The 27,998-nt window shown below is 38.6% G+C and overlaps 1 protein-coding gene across 1 annotated transcript in view; it reads right to left on the minus strand.

Moving 5' to 3' along the window:
* Positions 1 to 27,998, minus strand: part of NRCAM (neuronal cell adhesion molecule) — a 172,665-nt gene that overhangs the window by 23,217 nt on the left and 121,450 nt on the right. The window contains exons 6-17 of the mRNA XM_053655117.1: positions 27,017 to 27,139; positions 24,975 to 25,145; positions 24,404 to 24,460; positions 22,477 to 22,588; positions 19,423 to 19,607; positions 17,571 to 17,702; positions 10,133 to 10,276; positions 8,546 to 8,657; positions 7,018 to 7,184; positions 6,780 to 6,927; positions 5,106 to 5,230; positions 3,019 to 3,120 (exon numbers count right to left, since the gene is read on the minus strand). Coding sequence (XP_053511092.1) covers positions 3,019 to 3,120; positions 5,106 to 5,230; positions 6,780 to 6,927; positions 7,018 to 7,184; positions 8,546 to 8,657; positions 10,133 to 10,276; positions 17,571 to 17,702; positions 19,423 to 19,607; positions 22,477 to 22,588; positions 24,404 to 24,460; positions 24,975 to 25,145; positions 27,017 to 27,139 — 1,578 coding nt within the window. The remainder of the gene's footprint in view (positions 1 to 3,018; positions 3,121 to 5,105; positions 5,231 to 6,779; positions 6,928 to 7,017; positions 7,185 to 8,545; positions 8,658 to 10,132; positions 10,277 to 17,570; positions 17,703 to 19,422; positions 19,608 to 22,476; positions 22,589 to 24,403; positions 24,461 to 24,974; positions 25,146 to 27,016; positions 27,140 to 27,998) is intronic.

A 27,998-nucleotide genomic window follows, 5' to 3' on the forward strand; every position in this document is an offset into this window, starting at 1 on the left:
TTTTCCCTGAACTGGATACTTGGATAATTAATTGCCTATTCAGCAATTTCACTAGTTTGTCTATTACAGCAACTTAAATTGGATATGACCAAGACTCATCTCCATCTTGCTTCCCTACTTCATCGTGACAACTTTGGTCAAAACCTTGAAGTCCTTAGCTCCTTTCCTTTTTTTGTACTCCCAATAGTCTCATTGGCTCTACTTCAAAATATATGCAAATATGACTATTTTCAGCAAGTCCATTGCTCTATGCCTATTCCAAGCCTCCTTAATCTCTTGCCTCAGTTATTATACATCCTACTAACTCACAGGTTTCCAAACTTTCTCAGTGCATGGTGCATTGAGTGTTTAGAAATTTGTTTCATGACTCTCTTGGAGAAAAAGAAGTGACTAACATTTCCAGGTAAGTAGTTAGGTCTATTTAACTTAATTAATATTCATGTCTTAAAAACTAAAACCTATGGGTACCTCATAACATCTGAAACCTTGTAAACAGATTGGACACCACCTTCCTTGTTTTCTGTTCTGTGCTGATTTTCATACAGTCCTTGCTTTTTATCACAGCAAAGGCTTCGCAGAGATATGACATCACTATAATATGATATAGCAATATCATGTCAAAACTTCAAACTGCTTCAAGCTAATATTTCCTGTGATAGACATCTCTGTTTTTCAAATATCCAAATTTAAAATTCAAAAACTTAAAAAAATATCCTGAAGCACCCCTGTAAATTTGCTGAGGTTCCTCAGGGTACTCAATGCAGTTTGAGAACAGAGACCACTGTTGTTTTCAGTAGAATAACAACATGATCCATGAACACTACTCTACTTAAATTCCTCCAATGACTTCCCAAACATTTATAATGGCGTATCAGACACTGCAAGTTCACATTCCACGCCCACTCTCCAACTCTGCCTTTTTGACATTCTCTCCTACTTCACCTCCTCTTGTTCAGTTCACTCAGCCACACTGGCCTCCTAGCAGACATGCCCCTGCTCTAGGGCCTTTGCTCTTTTTCTTGCTGTGTTGGGAAACTTTCCCACCCCACCCCCAGAAACTGCATACTGTGTTCACTTTTCCCCTTCTCATGTCTTTATTGACATACTCAAATGTTATCTTCCATGGGTATTTTCCCCCCCAAAGCCTCTTGCACTTCTAATTCTGTCTTAACATCTTCTCCTTAAAGGACTCAAACACATATGTGGCCTTAATGTGGCCTTTCCTGAACACGCTATACATAACTATACCTTGGGCCCCCATGTTCCTTAACTTCCTTCTCACTCTTTGTTGTTTTCTGCATGGCCTAAATACACACCACACACTTACAATGTATATACACACACACACACACACACATCAACCTTATGTATAGATTTATATGTGTTTGAGTCCTTCAAGAAGCAGATGTTAGGACAGAATTAGAAGTGCAAGAGGATCTGGGGGGAAATGCCTATGGGAGATAAAAGGGTGAGAAAGCAGGAGTAGGCAGGGAAGATCTTCAGACTCAGATAAAGGTCTGATGTCTGTGAAAGGCGAGGGGGGAAGGAAGGAGCAGTGTGTAGGAAAAGCCTCAGACTGCAGTCTCGTCTCAACCACCAGGAGCCCAGAGTCAAGTCCTGTGCTGGGTGCATCTGCGCTCTAGGACGCTTGCTGTGCTCAGTCACTGGAGTGGCTTAGGAAGATAGTGGTGTCATGTGAACACTGCAGCGGGTCTTTGGGGGGGTGCAGCAGATGGAGCCTGCTACTAACAGTCCTTACAGCAGGTTTCTTCTTGAAGAGAGTTCTGAGATGTGCATGTGTACACATATACATGTACATCAACATATGATGACATTATTTCTAACATAATATGTAATTAATTTTATCTCATTTGTGCCTTTGAGTAAAATATAAGCTCCATATAAGCAGAGGTTATTTTATTGTTTTGTTTTAGAACAATGCTTGGTACATAATGGACACTCAGTAAATACCTGTTGAATGAAGGTGTGAATGAAGGAATGAGTAGAGATGCCTGGGAATCTAATCCTATCATTGCAACAAAGTCTCCGAGCATCCTAAGATAGGATGCTAAACTAGCCCTAAGTCAGGCGAATGTATTGAGTTAACTGGAAGACTCAGTATGAATGAATGAGTGTTCTGATCATGGACACTGCAAAATCAATTGAGAAAAGAACACAACTGAATTACGCCAAATAGAGAGGTGACTTCGTTTAATTTTATTGACGATATTCTACTTTACCAGCATGTGCAATAAATCAACACACACAGGACTTCAGAGCAATCTGAGGTAGTCAGCAGAAAGGAACTTAGTTTTTCTGCAGTACACACCTGAAGGTAGTACTACAGGCTTGTGTCTTGCTTGTGGCTGCACTGAAGTATCTTTACAGTTTTAAAATGTCTAAGCTTATCCATAGCCTAACTTTATTAAGCTTTTCCAGTATCCTTATGGCATGGTCCCTCACCTGATTTTGTTCCCTAGGCTTATGTCATCAAGGTGAGGAGTTGACATTGCTGACTGTGCTGTCACTTTGTAGTAAAGGCTGATTAGAAGAAAGAGACCTGGGACTGGAAGTTAACAACCCTGCTGTCAACACACAGCTCTGTTACCAAGTGTAGGTTTGAAGAGTCACTTTACTCTCCAAGTGTCAATTTCCTAACATGTAGACTAGGCATTATAGCACCTGGCCCTCTCATCCTTTTCTCACGTGTTAATGGGCAAAATGAATGCATCTTCCTCCTGTGGTAGAAATTTAAGGTGATGCTTATGGATCTTAAACACAAAATGATAGTGTATTTACATAATTGACATCTTCAGCAATTAATTAGTGTCCTGTACCAAAAGCTGTAACAGAAATAACTCTAGCTTTGAAGGGAGCCATGACTAAATGTTTCTGTTCTAGTAGTAATGAAGCAGAGAGTGCCAGCAAATATCTCTGTGTGGAATTTCAACTGCATGTGATAAAGTGCTTCAACAATGGTCATTATTTTTATATTATAAAGTGAATGACACCACATACTTGTAATAGGGCTATTGTTGTCATCGCCTGGGGTCCATGACAGCTGAACACTTTTGTCAAGTTGATCTGTCAATTCTAAATCAAAGGGAGGATTTGGGACATCTGTAGACCAAAACACAGACATCATAATTAACCGTCCATCCTTATGAGGCTCTTGTTTACTAGTGATATTATTCACAGAAGGGACATATTAAAGACACAGCACACTGAATGGTCAACAAGCATGCAACTGAAATGAAACAGAAACAACTGAGGTTGCTGGGAACACACAAGCACACTCCAGACACCCATCAATGAGTTCTGCTTGTTTCTTTTTCAAATGAAACTAAATTACTTGTAACCAAAACCAGTGAAGTAGGCATGGATGGTTCACCAGCACTCTCAGTATGTGTCTTCTAATAAACATGAATGAGTGAACACAGAAAAAAATGTATAGAAATTTGATTTCTAATAAATGAAAAACAGAATAGTAGACGCTGAAAATCATACACAGGCAAGTACATGTACATTTTAAAGAAGACTAAAGAAGACTCAAATGTTCTTCCCAAAACATGCTAAGCTAAATTATAGATTTAGGGGCTCCTGAAGAACATATTTTTAATGGAATTCTAAAACTGATGCTATATAGGTAGCCCTCAGCATGCACACCTTATACAAATACACAGTACAAAGTCAGGCAGGCACATGGGGAGGTGTGTTTACTCTCCGAGGACACAAGGGTACAGATGCTTTTCAGGGTGAAGCTGGCCCAGAAGCTAATGGTGCTTCTAATGGTGCTTCTGAGATCCAGACAGCTAGTGTTCCTCCCTGGGACTCTTCCTGACTTTGCCCTGGGGTTGACTGTGGCTCTTGGGGGGGTCAGAAGCCATATACAAATATGGGCATTTTTGTCCTGTCAGTAAAGTAGCAGTAAATGTCTACAAAGGACAGGTCTATAGCACAACTAATAATACTGTATAAAATCCAGCTGCGTTTATGCCAGAAAATTAATTTATGTATTTATATGCTGAATAAAGATGAGGGTTCTTTAATCTAAAAGATTTCTGGAAATATTTCTGATTTATTTTCCAGACTCAGAACATTCACAGAACTTAAGTACCCCCTTTTGTTTTTTCTTGAATGATTTATCTTTTGCTAATGCACAATGAGTTGGTTTTCTCTGATACAAAGGTCCAATGTCGCTCTAAACGTCCATTGCTTCCCTATGTAAATTTCTTAAAACTGGAATCCTAAAATAACTACTAATAGACTGAGGTAAAAATCTGATTTGTGGGATACTTGAAACAGCTTTTTCATTCTGTAAAATGTAGATAATAGCTTTTGAGAAAACACTATGCTTCTTTACAAGGAAATTATACCAAACAGGGACTTGTATCCAATGAAATGACTCTATAATAACACATGGAATCTTTAGAAAAGACTGGCAATCTATTCAGCAGAAAGTTCCACAGTTATAAAGAAGAAAGAGGCATAGCAGTAAAGGAGAAATCCAACAGAACATTTGACAGAGCCCCTTTCCCTAAAGAACACAATGATATGATGGAACAAAGTAATTTTTCTGCAAATGTGAGAACTGTGTGACAGAAAATAGAGAAAGAAGACTCATTAGTTTACCGTAAATGGGAGCTGGAGTTGGAGTAGGAGCTAGAAAGGACATTAATATAAAGGATTTTAATCACAATTAGTAATGGAAAGATAAAAGATAGCACAAGAAGACAAAGACTGAACATGATTAAAATTATAAAACTAAATAAGCTTTATGCTTAGCTGTGAGATATGGAATTGATAAACATGCAGTAACAATTTAGGGGGGAAAAGCTTCCCTTTGAAATAAAAGTAGATTATTTTCCCCAATTTCTTAATACAAATATGACTAATATACCTAATCACTACTTTATTCCAGTACTGCTACAGAGTATATTTACACTGAAATTATTACCTCATGAGTATCTTGCCAAGAAAGAAACATATGAGTACATAACTCACCTATAAAGTTGTAAAACTCTAATGAGCAATTACTATTGACAATTTTTCCTTTCCACCTAACACGGGGCAGCCAGGTGTGCTGAGTGTGTCCCAGTTCTTACCAACAACGATAAGCACAGCGCTGGCAGAAACGTTGTCCAGAGTTGTGTTGGCCACACACGTGTAGGTCCCACTATCATCGTCACTTACATCAGTTACCACCAAATGGTCCTTGTCAATAGTGAACCTGTGAATAAAACACATTCAGAACAATGGAAATGGACATCTAACCACAATTAATGATTGCTTTACTGGCGTGAAGCTGTGGATTTGATAAAAGAGGAAGTTGATGAAGATTTGCAGCACATTAGAGCTAAAAATCTTATACAACACATACCACTTTGATAATGATTCAAACTGGAAAACAATTAGAATGAATTATCACCTTGGGTTATCAGGGCTGTCTGTTGTCTGGTCTGGCGGTGTTCAACCATGCCCCTGGAGTTTTAGGAGTTTTCTTAGAGACCAGGGACATCCAGAGGCGGGGAAGGGGGTGGGTGGGAGGCAGCTCCAGTTACCTTACCAGAGGGCTTTCCTATGGCTTCTGCCACTAAGACACTTTTGAACACCCCTCATCCAGCTCAATTTCTAATGGAGTATATATTTTAAAGTAATTCAGTATTTACTGTAGAAATTTTGTGTCATTTCTGCCACATGTATAAATTCTTATAAGAAAAAGTAAATGCAAAGGACAAAATCAGCTTCATCACTACACACAGGAAGATTTAGATCAGCAGTCACCATGAAGAGTTTTCTCGAGATCATTGCAGTCGTGAGAAATTACTGAGTAGGTGAAAAATCCATGAGAATCCTTATATCAATTCATGCAAGGTTTTAACAAAGCTGTATAAATTATTAACTGTCTTCACAGAGAATTTCAAAGTTAAAACTTTAGCCAACTTAACCTGAAGGCCATTACTTCATATTTTCTTCTCATCTTTGTCACTCAGATCCCAGAAGCAAAAGTGACCAGCGGAAGCATAGAACTAGATGGAAAGTCTGGGCATATAGAGAAGACCACATTTTTCTTTTAGGGGCTATTAACAGCAACAGGGCACCATTTCTGCCCCCTGCAAGCAAACCACAAAAACTATTTCCATCCGCACCTGGCATTCCTTCCAATAGGGGGTGATGCTTGTAGTCACACTCAGACAGCTGCAATCCACACCTTCAACTCCGTAGTTGCTAGGTCACATTGAGGGCCATAACATGCTCACACAAGCTAAGGGGCGGCAACAGGCTCAGGCTCTTTTAAATGCTGTTTAAACTTTTTCCTCTTTTTTGTTGGCTTTAAGTAAAATCAAAAGAAAACTCCCTATTGAAATAGAAACTAGTGTCCTTTAAAATACAAGGATTTGGGCACACTCCAGTGATTACAGAGGTCTTACTTTCTGCCTGTTTGTAGAATGGTAATGAAAACATCTGCTGAAATTTCACAGCACAAGGCAGAAAACAACAGATGTTGTCCAAAGCCTGAAAGGTTTTTCTCATCCTGAACTACAAAAAAAAACAACACACAGTGATAGACAAATATTCTCAGGCCCTTGTTTTAATAACTCGACGCCTTTTTAGGTACAAACATTATACAACAGGGAGGAAATGCATATCTATTTTGGAGAGGGCAGACTTCAGAAACATTTAAAACATTATGGTTAAGTCATTATACAATAATCCTTTAATTCAATAGCAGCTTAAAGAGAGAAGCAAGAGAAAGGAAAGAAATCGTTTTCAAATACCTTCCATCAGTGGGCAGCTCACCCTTGTCCTTCAGCCAGAGAACAGTAGGGATTAAGGTGTGATCATGTTTCACTTTGCACTCGAAGGACACTGTGCTCCCTCTTTGCACAACTGAGAATTCGGGCTGTTTAATGATCCTGGTTGGATCTGAAATGTAAAGTTATTGTTATCTATTGCCAAAGCTGGAGAATTTGCTCAAAGTCACAAAATTCTTGAAAAAAATTTGTCACTTCTTACCTTTGATTTCTAAGTGGGCTTCATTCTTTGCCATTCCTAACTTATTCCTTGCAACACACGTATAAGTTCCTGCACTGTCCTTTTGGGCCACAGGAATTTCCAAAGTCCCATTGTCATGTAAAACATAAGTATCTTCACGAAGAGCACTACCTTTAGCTCCTTTAAACCTTCATTATGGAAATAACCACAAAGAGAAATAAAACACATTATAACTCGAAATCAACGTAGAATGTCGTATTTGCAGTCAACATACCATGATCTGCATTATAGTATGAAGTTCAAAGGTATTTGGAACCTGCACAGCATATTGTATGCATATTGGTCCATGTAAGGATAGAATGTAAAACTAGAGAATCCAATGATCGATGATGCATACAGAATTAGACTGACAGTACAAAATACTACTTAAATTGTAATTTTCCTTATGAGAGACTCACAATTTTATAGACACATTATTACATACTCTCTAAATAAGTGATAAGATGGGCAAAAATGAAGACTGCTCTTTCTGACATTTTCCCCTACTGCGATGTATTTGTAACTCCATCTGCAGGATACAGTTCTAAAGAGATTTTGATTTCAAGGTTACAAAGGTTATACTTTTGAAAGTATGACCAGGAAAATATTCAAGGAAGAAAAAAAATAAAGCATATATGTAAATCATGTGTACCTTCAGCTTCCTGGCTAGTGTGAGACAGAAGTGAGGACGGATGAAAAGGCCAAGTCACCCAGGACTAAGTATTACCCTGCCACCTTCACTAGGAAATCACCTGCACAAGCACCCACGCTTCTCTGAGGGTGAAGTGAGATGTGGTGAGATTATCCTTTAACCCTGCACCTGGCTTTCATCTGCCATTGTAGGCAGAGCCTAGCACAGTGTCTGACACCTGATAGAGGACCAATAAATGAACGTTCCGGTTTTCTTTCACTCATTCTCTCTGAGCTGTTGCCTAAGATAGCCTTGTTTCTTCCAGCTCATGCTAAAGTCAGCAGGTTAGGAGGATGAACAGAACTTGTATCAGGAGCGTCGTATGAAAGAGACGGGCTGTGCAGGAAGTGAAAGAACACAGGAGAACTTGGCTGGATCCAGGTCAGGAAACTCAGCGGGGAGAGGTACTAAAGACAAACACTGGCAGTAAAAACAATTCTGATTTTGAGCTTATAGAATCTCTCCTCCCATCCCAAATGATATTTAACAATCAGGAAATGTCCCTAACCAATCCCTCCAGCCACCATTCACAAAGTCCCAGGTAATGTCTGTGGCATTGTAAAATACAGCAACCTCAATTTAAAAAAAAAACATTTACAGATATCTCTGTGGTTGACAAAGTGTGCTGCTAAATAGATCATACGTGTGAAAATATTTAGCACAGAGCAAGTAGTTAACGAATATTTGTGAATAAATTTAATAATTAATAGAATGATGGGTCTGCCCTCTCTTTCCCCTATCTGTTCTAACCCAACACACTGAAAAACATGAAGGCTTTGGCAAATGTAAATATTAAAAAGAAGTAGGGCCAATACTTACCATTCAATGGTAGGCATAGGAGACCCAAAGAAGGCACAGTCTAGTAAAGCAGGCCTGTTTGCAATCACCTGGTAGAGTGTGTTTGCCGATGTGAGGATTCGTGGTGGCTCAGCTGAAAACATTATAAAAAGGTAAAGTAAATATAAAATAAAATAACATTTAGACCCACCGTGGATTTTATTGCATTTTGTTTTAAGGCCAATAGAGTTTATGGTAAAGTACAACATATATGCCTCTGCCCTTATCTTTTCTGTCAGGTACGACACTACCAGTCACTCATGGAGGAAAAATGAAAGTTTTCTCCCTTTGCATCAGGCCTCACGTATTACTCAAACAGAGAATTTTAATAATTGATTTATTTACCTGTATCTCCTACTGTACCACGAGTCCCTTGAGGGCAGAGAATGAGACTTTTATTGTTTTTCCCCCCGAAACTAGCACAGTGTCTGGCACAAATACCATGGCTAAGTACGTTTTGTTGGTGACTGGCCCATCATTGCCCCACAGTTACCACGGGGGCGGGGTGGGAATGGAGCTGGCACAACAAGCAGAGTGCTGATGATTAAAAAGCAGACCCAGCCCTGGCCAGGTGGCGCAACCTGTTGGAGCGCTGTCCCATACATCCCCGGTTGTGGTGCTTGTGGCAGGCAACCAGTCTCACATCGGTGTCTCTCCTTCTCTCCCTCTCCACCCGCCTTCCTTCCTCCCTCCCTTCCTCTCTCTTTGGAACCAGTGAACATATCCTTGAAGGGTTTAAAAAAAAGGACTAGAAATGAAAAGTGCTTTTCAAACATCCACCAATATCTTAACTGCTCAGCTCGTTTGATTTGCTGACCTTCATTCAAACAAGAAGGAAAAATACCAAGTATTGGTCGGCTTCCTAACTTTAACTTTGAAAGGGAGCCTACTACACTTAAATTGAAATATAATTTCCTGGCACCATGAAAACAGTTGTCACATACAGGTTTTTTTTTCTGTCTTAAAATATATCACATAAAGTTTTAACAAATTTGGTATTTTGGTAGTTTTGTCCATTATGAGAAATACAATGTTCACATAAACCAAGCATTTCAAGATATGTTTGAATATGATACAGTTTTCTAAATGAAGTATTATGAATTAATAAATAAATGCACATCTGTAACTTGGATGAAGGCCAAATATGATCAATGATTTATCTTTAAAAAATCAGAATCATGAAATTGTTGTTCAAGTTGTCAGTTTTTAAGGCTGGAATAGCAATAATATTCCATTACTAACGACAGATCGATGCTGTTTTCCCACTGAGGGGTTTGACACCTGGTCTAACCATCTGTGAACAGAGAAGAATGACTATTTGATCATTTGTACAAGGAGAATATCCCATGATAGATACTGTGTTATGAAAGAACATTAAGAGCAGACTGCAAGACCCCTTAGACGGAGCAAGGTTTGTATTTTATTCATTTTTCTATGTCCCTTACTGCTCCAAGTGCTAAGCATTTCCGTATCGCATAGTAGATGCTCAGCGCATTTTTGCTGAATGAATGGGAAACAACAGAAGGCATTCACCTGATGTGCAACGTCTTTAATAAAGGAAGAGCTTACCCAGCACATTCACAAATGCGTTTGCCAGTAAATATCCATATTCGTTAGAAGCGTTGCACTGATACACTGCACTGGATCTTTCTTGAACGTTTGAAAAAATAATGGTATCACCATCTATTTTTCTGCTGGGGTCATCAGGGGCAACTGTTTAGGTGTAAAAATAAAAAGTATATATTTATTCTTCTTCGCTTAGAAGACGTAAAGCTTGAGGTCTATGTTATAGTAAGCAAAACAGAAATACAGACTAAGAAGGTATATCCAGTAAGAAGGACAAGACCATGAACCCAAGCAGAAGCCTAATTTTTCTTTCTCAGAATTTAGTTACCACTTAATATGGGTGTATGCTCAATATTCATTTAGTTTTAAGTAGATTGACTCTGTAAAACTGAATATTATTTTAAGAAATGCAGGAGCAGAAAAGCACAAGTTAGATGAAAACAATACAAATTTAGGAAAACATTGCCTTGTTTACAAAGAAACTGTGGTCATTTATGAGGAGGCAGGTTAATAATATACTAAGAGGAGATGGCAAAGTGAGTCAAAAACTATAGAAACCCTCTAGCTAATCTAAATCTGAATTTTTAAAAACATTTTACTGAAATAACTAGATAAACAAGTAAATAAATATAGAACTAATAATTAAATGTGAAGATATTTATTTTCCTGCTTTGGAAATCCCTGAGGCTGACATAGAAATAGATTGTATAAACTTTCTCTTGAAGGTAGTATTTTCAGCTAAATCTCTCAAGTAATTTAAAAAATGTTAACTCCAGGATTGATCTTTACTGAAGCAGAAAGAAACTGGTTGGGAAACACAATATGTGAGAATGATGTCTAAGTCATGCCCAACATTTGGGAGGTGCTGTGCTACTGGAGATAAATTCCTTTTTATAAACGCTAAACCTTAGGCTGGGACCTTGCCTTGCTTTGAAGGTACATTAAAAGGGATGATGGGTATCTGCCTCAGCATGCTGATCAAAATAAAAACCAAACAACAGCAGCTTTTCTCTTAAACTGCTTTTGTAAGTTTAAGATGAACTTTACTTTCATTCTACATACCATTTTCCTCTTCGATGACAGGCAAAGTATGTGCATCTAAGACATAATTATCACTGCATTTAAACTCCTTTGTTACTTCAAAGTCTCAAATATTTGGTTCATCTGTGACTTATTAACTCACTAATAAGAATAAGCCAACATATAGTTATTAATCCTTGTTTTACTACCCATATTCAAAGTATTGTGCTCATTCTTTCTTCATTAGTTTTCTACTGCTGCCATAACAAGTTACTACAAACCTAGTGGCTTAAAACCACACAAATTCACTACCATACAGATTCGTACGTAGTTGTTCAACACTCTGATCACAATCAACAGCTAATTTATGAATCCTCTTAGATGCTCCAAGTGGTCTGGTTGTGCCAAAATACTTGAGTCAGCATCTTAACTCATATCTCCTGTTTATGACTCTGGTATTTTCAAAATTCCCTTCAGAAACATGTCTGTTTAACCAGAGGACAAATATAAGTTCTAATTCCTTGCATAGGTATATATTTCACCAATAAAGTACAGCAAAGGACAGAAATGTCACACTGATCTTGGAAGTGAACTACAGCTGTAGCTAGGTAGCCAGGTACCTTGGTTCAGATCTCAAGTCTAGCATCCTCAGGGTCTTTCTGACTCACACGCTCTCAGTGATGTCCATCAACTGCCTTAATAAAGCATGCTGGGACAGAGCAGCATTTCTGAGACTCATTCTCTGTCAATTATTAGCATTTTTAGACCCAGCACTTGGGCACTCACTGTTGGAACTCCTCAGGGGACTCTCAGTATACCCACATGTCCATTTACTTGGACTGCACCTCTGTGTTTGTGCCAGACAGCGGAGGGCTGGGATTGGGTGATGGGCACTTTGGGCAGTGATGAGGCCTGGCTGAGTCTTTCTCGATGGGTGGCAGACTGAGTGGGAAGAGCTCCTCTGATTCCTTAAGTATATCAACCTCTCAGGAGTTATAGCACCCTGTGTTGTTTAATGGTGTAGAGTTCCAGTTTTGGAAGATGGAAAAGTTCAATGAGGTGAACATGTTAACACTACTGAACTGTACACTTAAAATGGTTAAGATGGTAAATTTTATGTTATATGTTTCTTAACCACAATCATTATTTTAAAAAGTTACATCCCCATGAACATGGAAGACCAGCTCAGTTAAACGAAGCTGGAGGACAAGCTTCCTCTGGTAAGGACTCTCATCAATCACATCACAACATGCATAAACTACTTTGAAAAGTTTTATGCAGCTCACAGTTGCACTTTTTAATATTATTCTCTACTTAAAAGGCATCCAACTGTATGTTCCCTATTTCCAGTAAATGGAGCAGGCTTTGCATAATTTTTGTCAAGGTATGTGGGAATAAAATAAACCTTTAAGTAAGAGTAGTGAATAAGCATGTCTCTCTCTATGGGGTTTGGGCTACATTTTCCTTAAGCACTCACTAATGAAATGCAAACAAACCCAAGAACTGTCCCCATGACATACAGAGGCTCAGTTGGTATTTGGACAAAGAATAAAACTGCTAGTATAGAGACACTTGAAGCCTTTTGGGCTCTGTGCTTGCTACTGGGTGGGAGTAACTCTCTAGCATCCAAATCTAAGTTATCCACAGGAATAATAATTGATTCTGAAAATAATTAATTTCATTTTCTATGAATGAATATGGGAGAAAGAAATTTAAGAGCATCAGGTCACTGCATGTAACTTAAAGCCCTGAGGGTAAGGTTCAGAACTGGGGTGACAGCCTCCCACAGTACTTTCTCTTATCCTTACTGTCCTGACATGGCTAGCCAAACTCTGAGTGCTTCCAACATTCAGAGAATGAGCCTAATAATAATTAGTGCCATCTTCCATGTATAGAGTACTACCGACTTTAAAATATTTTATATCTATTGCATAATTTTATTTTAAAAAGAACTTTGTGAACTAGATTAACTAGACAGAACATGCCTGTTGGAGATGAGACACTAGAGACTGGAACACTTCACAGTCTGTTTAACACGAGATCGGTGCTCAGCTTTTCTGAGTTAGTCTGCTTCATAAACATCTCCAGAAATCTGAACATTTGGGAATAATGTAGAAGAAGTCTCTAGATGAAGAGATACTTTTTCCTCTTCAATTACTTATTCCATCCACTAGAGGGGGATGCAAACTGGACCCCTGGCTTTTGAGAAATGGAGGAGGATGCCTTGGTTGAATCTTGGGAATATCCTGGTTCATTCCTCCATTCCCCTGGCTGCTTATCATGTGTTTCTGGTTTTCAGTCTCTCACTGCAATGCCAGCCATATACATAATTGTGTCAGGGGAAGGTCTTCTGTGTTCTCATTCTCTTCATTCCTTTTAACGTGATAATGGTGTGATCTTATATACGTTCCCTTATATATGCTCCCACAACTCACATGGAACACGATTCCAGATCTACAAGCATCAGGCTCTCCTGCTGCCTCCTACAACAGGGATGAGACCTATGGTGCAAATGGCCGTGGCCTTGGACATTTTCTTTCTGGTCCTGGGTTCTACTTCCACACTATCCCAGAAACTGCCAGTCATATGGTAAAATCAAAGTTCTCTTTCAGCACTAGCTCTCTGCAACTGTGTTCTTTTTCTTGACTTCTATAGGTTGTTTAAAAATATTTTTGGTAGATTAGGACAAATTACATATTGCATAGATTATTTTTTGCTTCAAGAAAAGTTTAAAGTAACTTGGTGAGTTCTGCGGGGACAGAGCTTTGGAAGACATTGAGATTAGAGCTCAGTTGTTGAGTTTATTCTCTCAGTTTTGTAAAACAGGTTCCAGGCCTGAAATACACAGTCACAAATCACTAACACCATTTTGCTAAAAAATCCCTCTCTCTCCCTGATCCTGCTTCTCCTTTTATAGTATTTATGTGCACTTGCAGCTAGGGCCTGCAGAGGTTGGAGGACTGTCACTGTCCTTAGGTGACTGCCTGCAAGTCAGGTGTTGGGGGGCTGTGTCTCTGGGAGTATGGTCCCCTGACAGTGTCTCTGCTGTGTGGCACCTGGTGGGGATGCTACACAGCTCCCTCCGCAATGATGCTGCAGGGGCACAGCTGCTCCCTGCCCCTCATTCTCAGCAGCTGCTCTACCCAAGGTGTCAGCAGCCTCTTTGGTGAAAGGTGTTGTTAGCAAGTCAGCGTGTGCTTCCAAATAACCTCTGCAGACCAGTCTAGCCCCTGCTGGAGTTTAGGAATATTTGCCATGACAATTCTGTGCCACTCTGTACTGCTGCAGACTTTGCTCTGCCTACTCCTGCTTCTCCACCACCGTTCCTCCAGGACCCATCATTGCTGGATGCAGCAAACTTTAGATGAGAAACACGCCCCATTCCCCTGTTTCCAGACCTCAAAGGCAATTCTGTTTAGGGTCCTCTAAATTCATAGGGGTACCATCGAGCAAGGTAAAGAGGCACAAAGCTCCTTGAACTTACATGAAATTCTTGACATTTTTCTTCCTCATTTACTCCTTATGTTGGATCAGGGTAGGTTAACAGAAGGTGAGGGCATGTCAGGCTGGCTTTGAACTTAGCTGTTTATGACTTAGCATCTAGCTAAAAGGCCACTCAGCAGAAGCTGTAGGTAGACCAGCTGCTCAGGGCGGGGAAAGGAACAGAGGTGTCCCTGCAGTATCATCGTGCAGAGAGCTATGAGGGTTCCCAACAAGTATCTCAGCAATTTACCTCTTAGTTATGAGATTCAGAAAAAGCAATCCATACACATTTAGCTTGGCCCCCCAATGTGGAGAAAGAAACCATTCAAGCATGCTTCCCATCACTGTGATGTAAACAAAGAGCACCTTCTGCTGGCACCATGCAGCAGCCTGGGGAGCCAGGGAGGGCCCTTGTCTGCTGCCACACTGCGCAGTGTTTCTCCCCTTGCCGGTCCACCAGAGTGACTGTTCTGAGGCACACCAGAGGTTGAGGGACCTCTGACACTGTTAGAATTCTGATCCTATCTTTGCTCAATCTCCTGCTTTCTTGCTTTAAGTGGGGACTTAAATACTTTTGAAATGGAAGAAACAAACTAATATGGAACCTGACGAGAGGTTTTTGTTCTTTATCTGCTCTGGACCTAATCAGATGATTTAGGGTTAGAGTAGAAGGACCTTCCTTGTCTCCTGAGACCACTGTCCTGTGCCAAGACCCCTCCACCCCCACTTGCCCAAAGCAGGCCTTTCACAGTTGATCCTCCCCAAAAACATTTCATTTAAAGAGGAGTGTCTATACAGTTCTTAATATAACACCTATGCTGGAACTGAGGAAGGATCAGCTTCATTATTTATTCTCCCCTTGTTCTTGTGTCACTGACCCACTTCTGTCTCAATTTTCCTTGCTTATGATTGCATTCTGGCTGCCAAGTTTGAAGATTTATCTTTTCAACATTCCCTGGCTCCCTGGTTTGCCTGCTGTGTGGCTAGAAGGATGACCCTGCCACCAAGTTCTGTGGAAGCCAGACCTCAGGTGCCCATTTAACCTCCCATGAATGGGTACAGGCCTCTGAGCTGTAAAACACAGTGTCCAAGTGCTGAGCATGCCCCGTCCTTTATTGCCATGCATTCCTAAGAAAAGCAGAAAATGTACCATAAAACTTGTTTTGGTTCGGGGCTTTCTCTTACTTTTTTTCTCAGTTTTCATTCATATGTCTCTGAGAGTGGTAACAGCTTCCCAATACACAACCACTCTGTGGTTCTTGATTCCGATCATGGTTAAAATCGCTAGTAGAAACACCCAAAACACCACTTGCTGGGGTTAAGATCTGCTTTAGAACCTGTTTTCTCCCAAGGGTATATTTCTTTTTACAGGCTCTCTGTTTCAGAGTATCGCCATGGACTGCTTAATGACGGGGAGCGTCCTGAGAAACGAGTCACTAGGCTTTTTCGTCACTGTGTGAAACCAACGACCAAACAGCCGGCGTGTACAGTCGGAGTGCACTTACACAAACCTAGGTGGTGTAGCCTACTACGCACTCAGGCTGAATGGTATACCAATGTTGTACGTGCCTTCTGTCATTGACTGAAAAGGCATGATGTGGCTTATGACTATATTGGGTAACTTCTGTGTGACCAAAACAAACTCCTAAAAATATTCATGGAATGGGGTGCTCTTACTAGTCCAGACTTGCAAATGTAAGGCCTTGGTAGTGAGAAAAAGAGACTTGTGCCATTTCAAATCTGCCAGCAGTTTTTAGATTCCTCTTAGGGTAAAGACTGTTTCAGGCAAGCCAGTTTAATGGACCTTTGGTTTTGGAAATATAGAACCAATTTTTGATTTTGTCTTGAGGCAATGAGGGTCCAAGCTGCCCAACATCATAAGCCTAAAAGGTTGTCTTTATTGTGAGTAAAGGGTATCTTTGCAGATTATTATGCTATTGACTGAAAGGGTGACCCTAAGGCTGGGTTTTAAAAGGAAACTGATCTCTTCCTCTGTGTGTAAGGGAAGGTCTGCACTCCAAGAAGGGGAAAAGCTCTAACATTCTTCTTGGGCAGCAGTTGGTGGTGGGTGAGGCTGAGAGAGAGGAGACTCACTGGGCTCTCTGTGCATGGCCGTGTCTTGGGAACCCAGTGGCAGAGAGGTATAATATTTGTTTTCTGTTTTCTTTTCTTGTGCTATAAACCCCTTCTACTATCCTCAAGCCTTTAACCACTTTTGTGTAAAACTGGTCTTTGCTGTGATTTAGGAAATTAATGGAAGGGCCCGGGGCCACACTTGAGGGACTACTCTGGGCAGCAGAATGGCAGTCTGGAGAAGCTGGCTGAGAAAACGGCCCAGAGGGGTCCAGGGAAGGTGGCAGGAGAGAAGTGACTCAGCAGCCAGGAGTCAGGGAAGCCGGTCCAAGACTGAGTGTCCTGCACATGACTGGGGTGTGTTCTTCTCTGGGTATTCAATGGGACAGTGACCTCTGCAGCCTTGAGAACTTGGGAACATCTGGGTTATATTTAGGAACAAAAACTCCTTAAATGAAGACAGCTGTGTTTCTTATTTTTATACCACTGGCTCTAACCCTAACCCACCTCCTCTGATTCTTAGATGTTTTCATAAACCACTTCACATTTTGAACAAGAAGATGATCTGAACTGCTCAGTGATTTTTATTTCTGACCCTGCCATTACTCATATGATGCATGTGAAAAAAACAAAGGAAATGTCCCTGAGCCCCAGTCAACACATACCATTATAGTACAAACTATTCAGTCATAATGCACACCTAAAGGTAGTACGATAAAAATCTAAAGGTAATCTGCTGACTATTTAACTTATACATGGTTTCTTTCCTTAAGCCAAATTATTTCTGCCATGATTTTTTTGTTGTTGAGATGTAGCTATGCTCTGAAAATACACCACAGTTAAGGAGCCAGTTAAGGAAACTTACTTTCTATTGGGACTCCGTTTGCTAACCAACTAATACTGGGTTTGGGGTTGCCGTTGGCTCTGCAGATTAGGGTGCCATCCTCTCCTGGGGACAGCACAAGATTTTGAGGTGCCGTGATCCAGTACGGAGCCGCTTCATTGAGAAAAGAAAAAAATACAAAAAATTGAATCAAATAAGTATTCTAGCAAATTTTGTGCATTAAACTATTTTTTTCATATTAAAAAAAATTTAATTATTGTTCAAGTGTAGTTTTCTGTCTTTTACTCCCATCCCAGCCCACCCCTCAAGTGCAGTGCATTAAACTATTTTAATAGAACAGGGGGACGGCCACCAGAGGGGAGAGGGGAGGGAATTGCAGGGGAAGAGGGGGAGGATTTACAGGAACAAGTATGAAGGACACAGAGACAAGAACTAAGGGGGGTGGAAATGGGAGGGAGGTGGGGAGCACGGGGCAAGGTGGGCTGGGATGGGAGAAATAGACAGAAAACTGTACTTGAAAAACAATTTAAAAAAACAAGAAAAAACTATTTTGCAAAACATTTGTTAGTTTTAGTTTTTAGAGCAAATAGATTTATAAGTGGTGCTTCAAACATACTTCAGATTTTCAAATGAATATGTAAAAAGATTCACTATGCATTCTTTCTAGAGCTTTTGATATAATTATCATCATCTGCTTTACATTAATTAATCATACATTAAACAGGTGAAAGATTTATCTAAAGGTAAGCAATTTACAGGCATAGATAGAGGTAAAAATGTGAATTTAAATTCTGAGCCCCACAGAATATATGTAATTATAAAATTAGAAAGCAATTTCTAAGTTTGAAAAGTTGCAAAGTTAATATATGTTCCCACAAGCCCTTCGTCCAGCCTTCTCTAATGTTAACATTTATATAACCATAATAGAGTTATCCAAACAAAAAATTAGCATTGGTACAACACCACTAACTAAACTACACACTTTATTAGAATGTCCTCAGTTTTTGCACTGCCTCATTTCTGTCCCAAATCCCTGTCCTGGGTACCACATTGCATTTACTTGCCATGTCTCCTCACTTAGCTTCCTCCAATTTGAAAGTTTCTTGGTCTTTTTTGTCTTTCATGACTTTTAACTTTTAAAGAGCACCGATTAGTTATCTTGTAGAATATCTTTCAACTTGGACTTGTCTTCTCATGATTAGACTGAGGTTTTGGGTGATGGATCCTTCTGATTACATCATATCAGGGAGTGCATGGTATCAACATGACTTATAACTGGTTGTGTTAATCTCAACACTTAGTTAAGGTGATGTTTGCCAGGTTTCTCCACTGTTATGTGATTATTTTCCTGCTTTCCAAACTTTATTCGCCAGTGAGTCACTAAATTCAGCCCACATTCAAGGACAGGGAAATTAATCTATCTCCATAGAAGGGAAATAGTAAAGAATAAGCAGACATGTGAAAACCGCCTCCGTAATTAAATTTTTTTAGCCACAGGGGCAGGGGTGGAAATTGAAGCTATGCAAATATCCTGTTTCCCTTGAAGGTTCCATCCACTAATTTTAGCATTCATCACTGGCTCTTGCCTGCAGCAGTGATAACTGTGGGATTCTAATGGTGATTTTCCATTTCCTTCCCTCTTTCTATATTTTTTAGTTGGAATTCTTTTGTAAGGAAGATTTGGGGGAGATAATTATTAATCTGATTTAGATACACTACAACATAAATAGCAATGAAAAGAGATTCAAGGTATAAATTTGATATAAATTTACATTTTATTATTGATGAATATAATGAAAGGCATGCTAATTGAAGATGAAGGGCCTCTCATGAATACAAGACCAGTGCATTTTAAACAGTGCATGATATATACCTTTAACTGTAACAGAGATGGTACGATGAATAGCTCCTAATGCATTTTTTGCTATACATCGGTAATTTCCGGAGTCTGCTTCAGAAACCTGAAGGATCTGTAGCGTTTTCTGAAAATTCTTATAACATGTCCGGTTGAAGGGTAGTGTTCCTTCTTCTTTCATCCAGTAAATAAGTGGCGTAGGCCTGAGAAGATAAATAAATAAATGATGATGATACTAAGAAAGAAGTTGACCTACCTACTTTTGAGGATGAATTTTCATGCAAGTTTGTCACAAATTCTTTATATACCCATAAAACTAAAGAGACGTGTACAGGTACTTTCCCATCACACTTTTATAAATAATGCTCAAAACCTTATATTTAAATCTATAAGCTACTATTTTCACATAAGCAGAACTGTATTACTTTATGTCACCCCATGAACTTTGAATTCAGTGATGCAGTGAGAATGCCCGCACTAGTTACTTTACTGAAGGGGCCTAAATGTTTTCTTCAAAGGTCTGATCAATGAGGCACACTTGGAAAATTTTGCATGGAGGTACTATGTCAGTCAAAAGGATTACTATGAATGGCCCTGGCTGGTGTGGCTCAGTGGAGGGAGTGCTGGCCTGTGAACCAAGGGGACAGTGGTTCGATTCCCAGTCAGGGCACATGCCAGGGTTGTCAGCCAGGTCCCCACTAGGGGGCATGAGAGAGGCAACCACACATTGACGTTTCTCTCCCTCTCTTTCTCCCTCCCTTCCCCTCTGTATAAAAATAAATACATAATTAATTAAAAATCTAAAAAAAAAGAATTACCACGAAATGAATGACATTGAGTTAGAATTTTTTATCAGCTAGAGTTAAAGATGCACAGAGAAAGAGATGAAACACATAATTGTGTCCAGGAACTTTTCCACATGTTTCCATATCAGATGGAAGAACCTTATTTAATAGCAGGCTATTTAGTAGTGTAAATGAAGTAATTAGAAAAATAGTGCTCTTTTTAAATTTCATTATTAGTTATATTTTAAAATATTAAACCAATTGATAAGAATAAACTCATGTATTATCCACACCATTTCTTATGGTGTTTTTCATTAAATTATGAAATATATATAGAAAGGAAAAGCCAGAACATAGGCTTGAAGTTAAAGTATCTACTTCGAAGTGCCAGCCCTGTTCCTAAATTGCTCTCTGACCTTGGACCCCTGACCTTCTTGGGGCTTCAGTTTCCTTAGCTGTTTTATTGGGGGTAAGATCAAATGGCTTTAGAATGTTTTCATGAGGGTAAAATAAAAGTCCATTCGACACAAACATTTACTAAGCACTGAACTAGAGACCAAGCACTGAGTTGTGTGTTGGGAAGATAAAGATGAAAAAAGAGTGATCCAGGTCCTCAAGAAGATCACAATATTTGTCATTAGAAATACAAGTGGGATTAATTGATTTTTAGATTTGATTTTGGTTTATTTGGTTGAATAAAAACAATTGAACATGCATAGCTCATGAAATGGCTTCTAAAATAAGACATGCTATGACTATAACAAGGGGTAGAAGATGTGAAATCATTTTGAAAAGTTAAAGATACTATACACATGTGGAATTTGACGGCATATTATGATGTTTCCTTATAGTCAGATTGATCTGCATCTCACACAGTCTGGAGGTGAGTGGGTGGCGCAGGTGGAAGCATGAGATCACGGCTTCACTAAGTCACAAACTGTTCCAGAGGCCTGCTGCTCTGCTGAGCAGGTGTTAGGAATTAGAAATATTTTGACTCCATGAGTCTTATGCTTATTGATTTGTAAGTGATAGAGCTCCAATCTTAGTTTTATAATATTCCAAGCTTTTAAAGAAATTTTGGAAGTTTGATGCAATTTCCAAATATTGACCATATTTTAGTTTTTAGGGTTCTTTTTTTTTTAGTATGTCATTTATGGAAAGGGGGATTACTAAATTGTGAGAATCAGTACAAAGGGTCGAAGGTTGGTAGATTAAATCACTTTTTAACACAACAATGATGAAAATTGCAAGGGTTTTTTCTTCTGTTTTTTAATTCTAGGGCAAGATATACACTTTAATTAAGGTTTGGCTGGTTTTCAGTTACTTGAGAGTGTGATTTCCTGACATGGCCAGAAGAGGCCTCCACGTGTCTCCTGCTGTTCCTGAAGGCTGATTCTAGGAATGAATGTGAGACTGCTGAGTTAGCAGGTCAAGGACAGCACAGATCATATGTGATCACAACATGTTTCTGAGAGTTTATTCAATGATTTTAGCACATATGCTTATATCAATTATCACTAGCTCTGCACCAGGCATAAGAGGGGACTAGGTAGAATCTTGCTTCTAATGTGTACCTAATGTAACAGTGGTTCTCGTATCTGAGTGAGGCCTTCCCACAACTCCTGTCAAAGGTACATGGGTTCTAGGGGTGGCATCAATTTTGAGGTGTGCACAGACAAGACATCTGCAAAGACTCTGGGCTTGTGACTTGCAATGGAAGGAACAGTGTGCCAGTTCCAAGGCTAGGCCCTAAGAGGTCATCTGTACCTCTATTGTTAGGAGAATTAGCCTGGGCTGGACTGCTCAGAGGGATGCAAGAAACTCAAAGCCAAGAGCTCAGTGGCCAGACCCTCAGAACTGTGAACCCGTAGCTGAACCGCCAAGCAGACACAAGAGCAGGCTCGACCTGTATCAGCTGGATCTAACCCATTCTAGCACAACTTCTCTGAAGACCTACAGAAAAAATATCAATGATAAATAGCTATTGTTTTTAAGGCACTAAGTTTTGAGGTGGTTAGTTACACACAGTAGCAAAATAATATACTCTAATTATAACCATAGCAATCAAAAGATGATTACTGCTACTTATTTCAGGAAAAATATATTAAAATATTTTAATCATATGAGATTCATATGGCCTATATTGGAAATAATTATCAGATTTTTTTTGATGCTTGATTGAATTAGTATAAAACAATGACTCTTCCTATGATATTAATATTTCTCTACCCATCTATTATGTTTTTACAAGAAATTAAAGCATTTAAGACAGAAAGCATTAACTCACAGTCCTTCTGCAATGCACTCTAGTGAAAGAACATTTCCTCTTAATTCCTCTTTGTTACTTGTGTTGCCTTCTGGAGTTAAAAATGTTGGTGGCCTCTCTCTATTTGATTTAGCTGAAAATGAGAAAATCAACATGCATGAAAAGTTATGAATATATATTTTTAGAAACACAGTTCACTGCCTAAAAAATCTAATCCCTTTTCAAAACTATTTGACATTGTAAAATTTGTTAAACTACACAGCACACTCTCTGCCTTACAAATAGCTGTTGCTCTCTCAGCCAGGAATAGAGACATTTGAGTTGCATAAGCACTAATAATAGTAAGAACTATTCTCTTTTCGTATGTTTTCTTAATTTGGGTTATATTCTTATAATTTTTTGTGAGAAAGTAAAATTTTAAAATGTAGATATAGAAAATCATATTCTCAAAACATACATCACTTAAAATTAAGTGCTCAGGTCACAGTGAAAATTGACTATTTACAGTCTGGAAGATGTTATATATTTTTGAAGAGTATGGCTATGGAGAGGCTATTTTGGTTTATACCAGGGGCTACATTACACTCAATTCCATAGATTAGTCATGTAGATAAATCTGTGGTAGATGTTTAACATATCAAACTCCCCAAACTGCAAGGTTTATGGAAAACAAAACAAAACTAGAAAGTTTCTGATAGAGGTCTGGCAAATTTTGCCACAAATGAAGTGTAAGAGTGGGGTTAAAGAAATTGAAATTGGTTTCCTCAATGAAAATGTAGAGAGAGCTCCAGTCAGAGCTCTCAGGGAGACTTAGGCCACCTTCTTTCTCATGGAGGCATTGCCTAAATGTGCCTTTATATTCTGATGAACTCTCAGAAAAACTTAAAGTAGAAATCACCATATTCAGATTCTACAGCCCTTTACAGTTTTCAGAATGTTAATGTATTAACTATTTGATGCTCACAAAAACTGAATAAAATGCAATATATGAATTATTCTCATTTCTCAGAAGAAAATATAGAATATAAAAAAGGTATTACCTGAGAGAGATTAGAGTCTTGCTAAGATTTTAGAGAAAGTAGAGGAAATCTTACCCTCTGAAATCACTTTGGGAATGGCTTTGAGGCCTGTATCTTTCAGGAGTATATTAAAATAAAATAAGACAGGAGTTGTGGAGTGCATACTCTGGTCATTGATAGAACCTTAATGTTTTTTACTTCACATCTCAAAGGTAAAAAATTAATACAGCAGAAATTCTGCCTTATAGATAATTAAGAAGACACCATATCCAGAAACCATAATTTTCATTGATCAACTCTGTATCTGAGACCCCCCACACTCCCCTTAAGAAAATCAAATTCTTTTCTTTTTGAAAGAATGAAATCAAATGTTTTATTTTTAGAGATATTACTTCCACTGAAGATAGAGACTGAGATTTAAACAAAACTAAGAGAAATACTACTGATAATTTTATGATATTGATAATGTCGTGTGAAAACAGATGGGAAATATGATGACTTACTATCAAAATCCACTTAATGTTAGTTGCTAAAAGTTACTAAGATTTTGAATAGTTAGTATTCAAGCAGGTTAATGCACCCTCTCAATTCTTATTTAGTTCATGAGGAAAATTTATGAATAAGACAACAGATGAAAAATATAATTCTGAACATACATGAAAAAAATGTCCAAATCACATGAAACAGTTCTTTATATGAAAACAGCATAATAATTTTCATTATTATACATACAACATGGAAAATGTTTTAGTGGCATGTTTGCAAGCTTACAGCTAAATTTCATAAAAAACATACATTTATTCTAGTGGTATTACACATGTAACTAGGAATTTCATAAAGAAAGAGGGTTAAATAGCCATGGAGGTGAAGTTAGTGAACTAAATTCTACAATGAAGGAGAGAATATCAGTTACAATCACCATAACTCACCACCATAAACCTCAGTGTCACTCAAATTAGCAGCTATAGTGTCATTCAATTCATCCACTGAAATAAACAGAACATTATGAAGATGTAAAAAATAGGGGAGAAGGTATTGTACAAAAAAGTCCTGGGCAACAAAAGCAAACATATACAGCTATGCTTACCAAGTACCATCCTCACCAACTGAAGAGTGCTTTACACTGTACATGACCAACTTGTTAACATACTCAGTTATCCCCAACCAGTATTATGTAAACATACAACTGAAGCTGCAGGACTGCCCATTAAAGGCATCATGGGGCATAAAGCACACATAAATGTGCAGAACTCCAAGTAGATTCAGAAAGGTATCAGGGAAACAGATATGTAAACAACAGCAGAGCATGTAAAACGTAGTATTTAGGGTACGCGTGCATGCCCTTTACAGCACACATGCCAACACTTCAGTCGCTCTGCACAGGTAGTTTCCTAATCAATGGATCTCTTGTTTTCTTCAGTTAGTAGTATCTAATAGTTATTATTTTGCACATAATTATACACATCATTGAAAGACAGATTCAGGAAGCTAAACTCTTACCTGAAACCACCTTTACAGAAATAGGTTGCTTCTGCTGTATGGTTTGAGTATGGTTAAATCTGGCATAACAGATATAGTCTTCACGGGTATCCTCTGGGAGAACATTGGAAAAATAAAGGTCTCCATTCAGACCCTGGGAAACCCTCTCGCTTTGTGGAAGTCTTTGAAAGGCTGGAGAAAGGCAGAAAGATAATATAGGTCATTCTATCATTAAGTGACCACTTCCCAAATTAGCAAAATAAGTGTATCTACTAATAGTTCTATGAATTTCACTTGAATATTTTTTCTATATAAAGGTCTTTGAATAAAAGCATATAACTATAAGCAATAACAACAAAATAACACACTAAAACTCCAATTGTACCTGTTGACTCTAATTTCTCTGGAGTAGAGCAAAGGTGAGATTAGAGTTGCACAGTGAAGTGTTCTATGAAGCAAGTGTAAACCAAAAAAAAAGTTTGGCAAAAAGAGTTTGCATGGCTTTTCCTAATATTTAAGTAGTTCCTACTTAAATTATTAAACACATATACACACATGCTTTGGAAAATGCATTAGGATGCTTGTAAAGATGTTAACTTGGGTTGCGTCTTCATAAATGGTTAGATATCAAATACTGTGGGAACACCTAATTGTGAGCCAGGCCCCGTGCAAGGTGCTGGCCACACTAGGATCCCTACCCTGTCTGAGCTTGTCTAACTGAAGAATCAGGCAGCAAAAGGGCAGTTAACAATAGGGTGCAATGACGGCACAATTTAATGCTGCACACTACCCAGCCTCCTTCACCTCCTCTACTTTTTCTTGTCTCAGTTACTTATCACCTTTTAACAGGTAAAATATTTTATTCGTCATATATATGGCTTATGGCCTGTCTCCCCATGCTGGAATTTAAGTTCCAGGAGGACCGACTATCAGCTGCTATGTCTACTGTTGCAGCACTAAAACGCAACTCTTTCTTCGCTTTGTCCTGCGGACACCACTCTCTCTCCTCTCACATCAGCGGTGCTCCTTCTCATCTGTTTTGCTGGTTTATCGTTCCCTGGGGGGCTCCTGGTCTCAGTCCCCCAGGCTTGCTCTTCACCACCTGCTCTCCCCCCTCTGTTCTCTCACCTACCACCTGCCTCCACACACAAACACTGCTGGCTAGAGCACAGAATCTTTCTTCTGACTCCTGTAGCTTTGACTCCTGCTGGGCATCTCTCCATGGATGTGTCATAGGCCTTTCACCTCCAAAACCCTGATTCCTCGTCTCCCAGCAGAACCATGTACCACCTTAACATGCTAACCTCTTTGTAGAGGAGGTTTTGGAGGGTGGAGAGGCAGAGCAACAAAACAATTCCTTCAAGGACAGGGACAGTGGACACATGTTAAATGGTGTAATGGATGAGTTCATGTCTCTGTGCCTTAGTTTCCTCACCTAAAAAGTGGAAAGAATAACCAGATATACTTCAAAGGGTTGCTGTAAAAAAATTGATGAGATAACCCATAAAGTCCTTAGTGAAGGGACTTAGTAAATATCCAACAAATATTAGCTACTGTTGGGGAATAAAAAAAGAACAAAACAACAAAAAAAGCAAAACAGCTTGATTTCCTCTCCTCTATAGGCTTCTGCTATTTCCTTTCCACCAAAATATTTAGAGGTCTGCCTTATTCTCTCAGTCTGTTAAGTCTCTGCTCAAAATTCTGCTATTTTCCACCATAGCACTTACTGCTAACTGACACATGTTTTCTACATGCATTTATTGTCTGCTTCCTTCTCTACCCCTATCTGTCTCCACAGCATAGAATATAAGCTTGAGGAGAGCAGAAAATTTTTTTGGTTTTTATTTAGAGCACTGCCTAGTACATAGCAGGTGCATGGCAAAATCAAGTGAATGAATGAAATGACATGTTATTTATTGAAATGAACATATATTTTCCAGAGCATCTCTAAAACAGTTTATGAATCACAAGAAGTAATGATTTATTGTTATAAGAATAACAATAAATAGAGCAAATAATTATAAGAATCTTTAAGAAATAAAGTTTGTATTTTTAAAACTTACAATTATCCATCCAGAATATTATAGGTGGTGGTAATCCAATTGGGGGTCTGCAGGGAAGAACCAAAGACTGGCCGCTTTGAAGTGTTATTGGTTCAAGTTTTTCTTTGGTCCACAATGGTGACCCTATGAAATAAAATAATAGCTTCTAAGTCATTTCTGCATTGAAAAAGGAAAAGAGCACTAGAAAGAAAGACAAACTAAACTTTTGGGAAAACAGTAACTCGTTTATGTACATTATGTTATTAAGATAACAAGAAAATAATTTTTAAATAGAGTGTTAAAAGTTTAAAAAATGACAATTTCCATTCACTGCCATTAGTAGTATAAATTCTAAGTCAGTGATTCCAAGCCAAAGAACATACATATGCATATATATGTGTGTTCTTATTAGATTTTATTAACTTATTTTTAGAGAGAGGGGAAGGGAGGGAGAGAGGGAAAGAAACAGATGTGCGAGAGATACATCCATCTGTTGCCTCTTGTATGCTCCAACTGGGGACCTGGCCCACAACCAGACATGTGCCCTGACTGGGAATTGAACCAGCAATGTTTTGGTTTACAGGTTGGTGCTCAATCCACTAAGCCACACCAGCCAGGGACTAAGAACTTGTATTACAAAAATTAAGAAGATATGTAATGATTTTGTTATAAGCATGTTCATCACAAAAGAATGAAAAATATTTAAATGTCCAAAGATTTGTAAAACAAATAATATAACTGTACAACAGCATCTTTGAATATCATACAGTATTATAAATTACATAATAACTATATTTATTTATAAGATTGATATGAGAATATATATATCATAGGTAAGTCAGAAAATGTTATAAAATAGTACTTCAGAATGAACTTGTTTCAAACACATACAAACATAGCTAGAAAAAATGGAAAGAACAGTAAAACTATTCTCTTGAGTGGGAGAATATGAGTAATTTTTAAATTTATTTTTATTTATAATTGATTTTTATATAATGAACAT

Source organism: Artibeus jamaicensis, unplaced genomic scaffold (genome assembly GCF_021234435.1).
Source record: "Artibeus jamaicensis isolate MK-2021 breed Jamaican fruit bat unplaced genomic scaffold, CSHL_Jam_final contig_924, whole genome shotgun sequence".
In the NCBI taxonomy this organism is placed as follows: domain Eukaryota; kingdom Metazoa; phylum Chordata; class Mammalia; order Chiroptera; family Phyllostomidae; genus Artibeus; species Artibeus jamaicensis.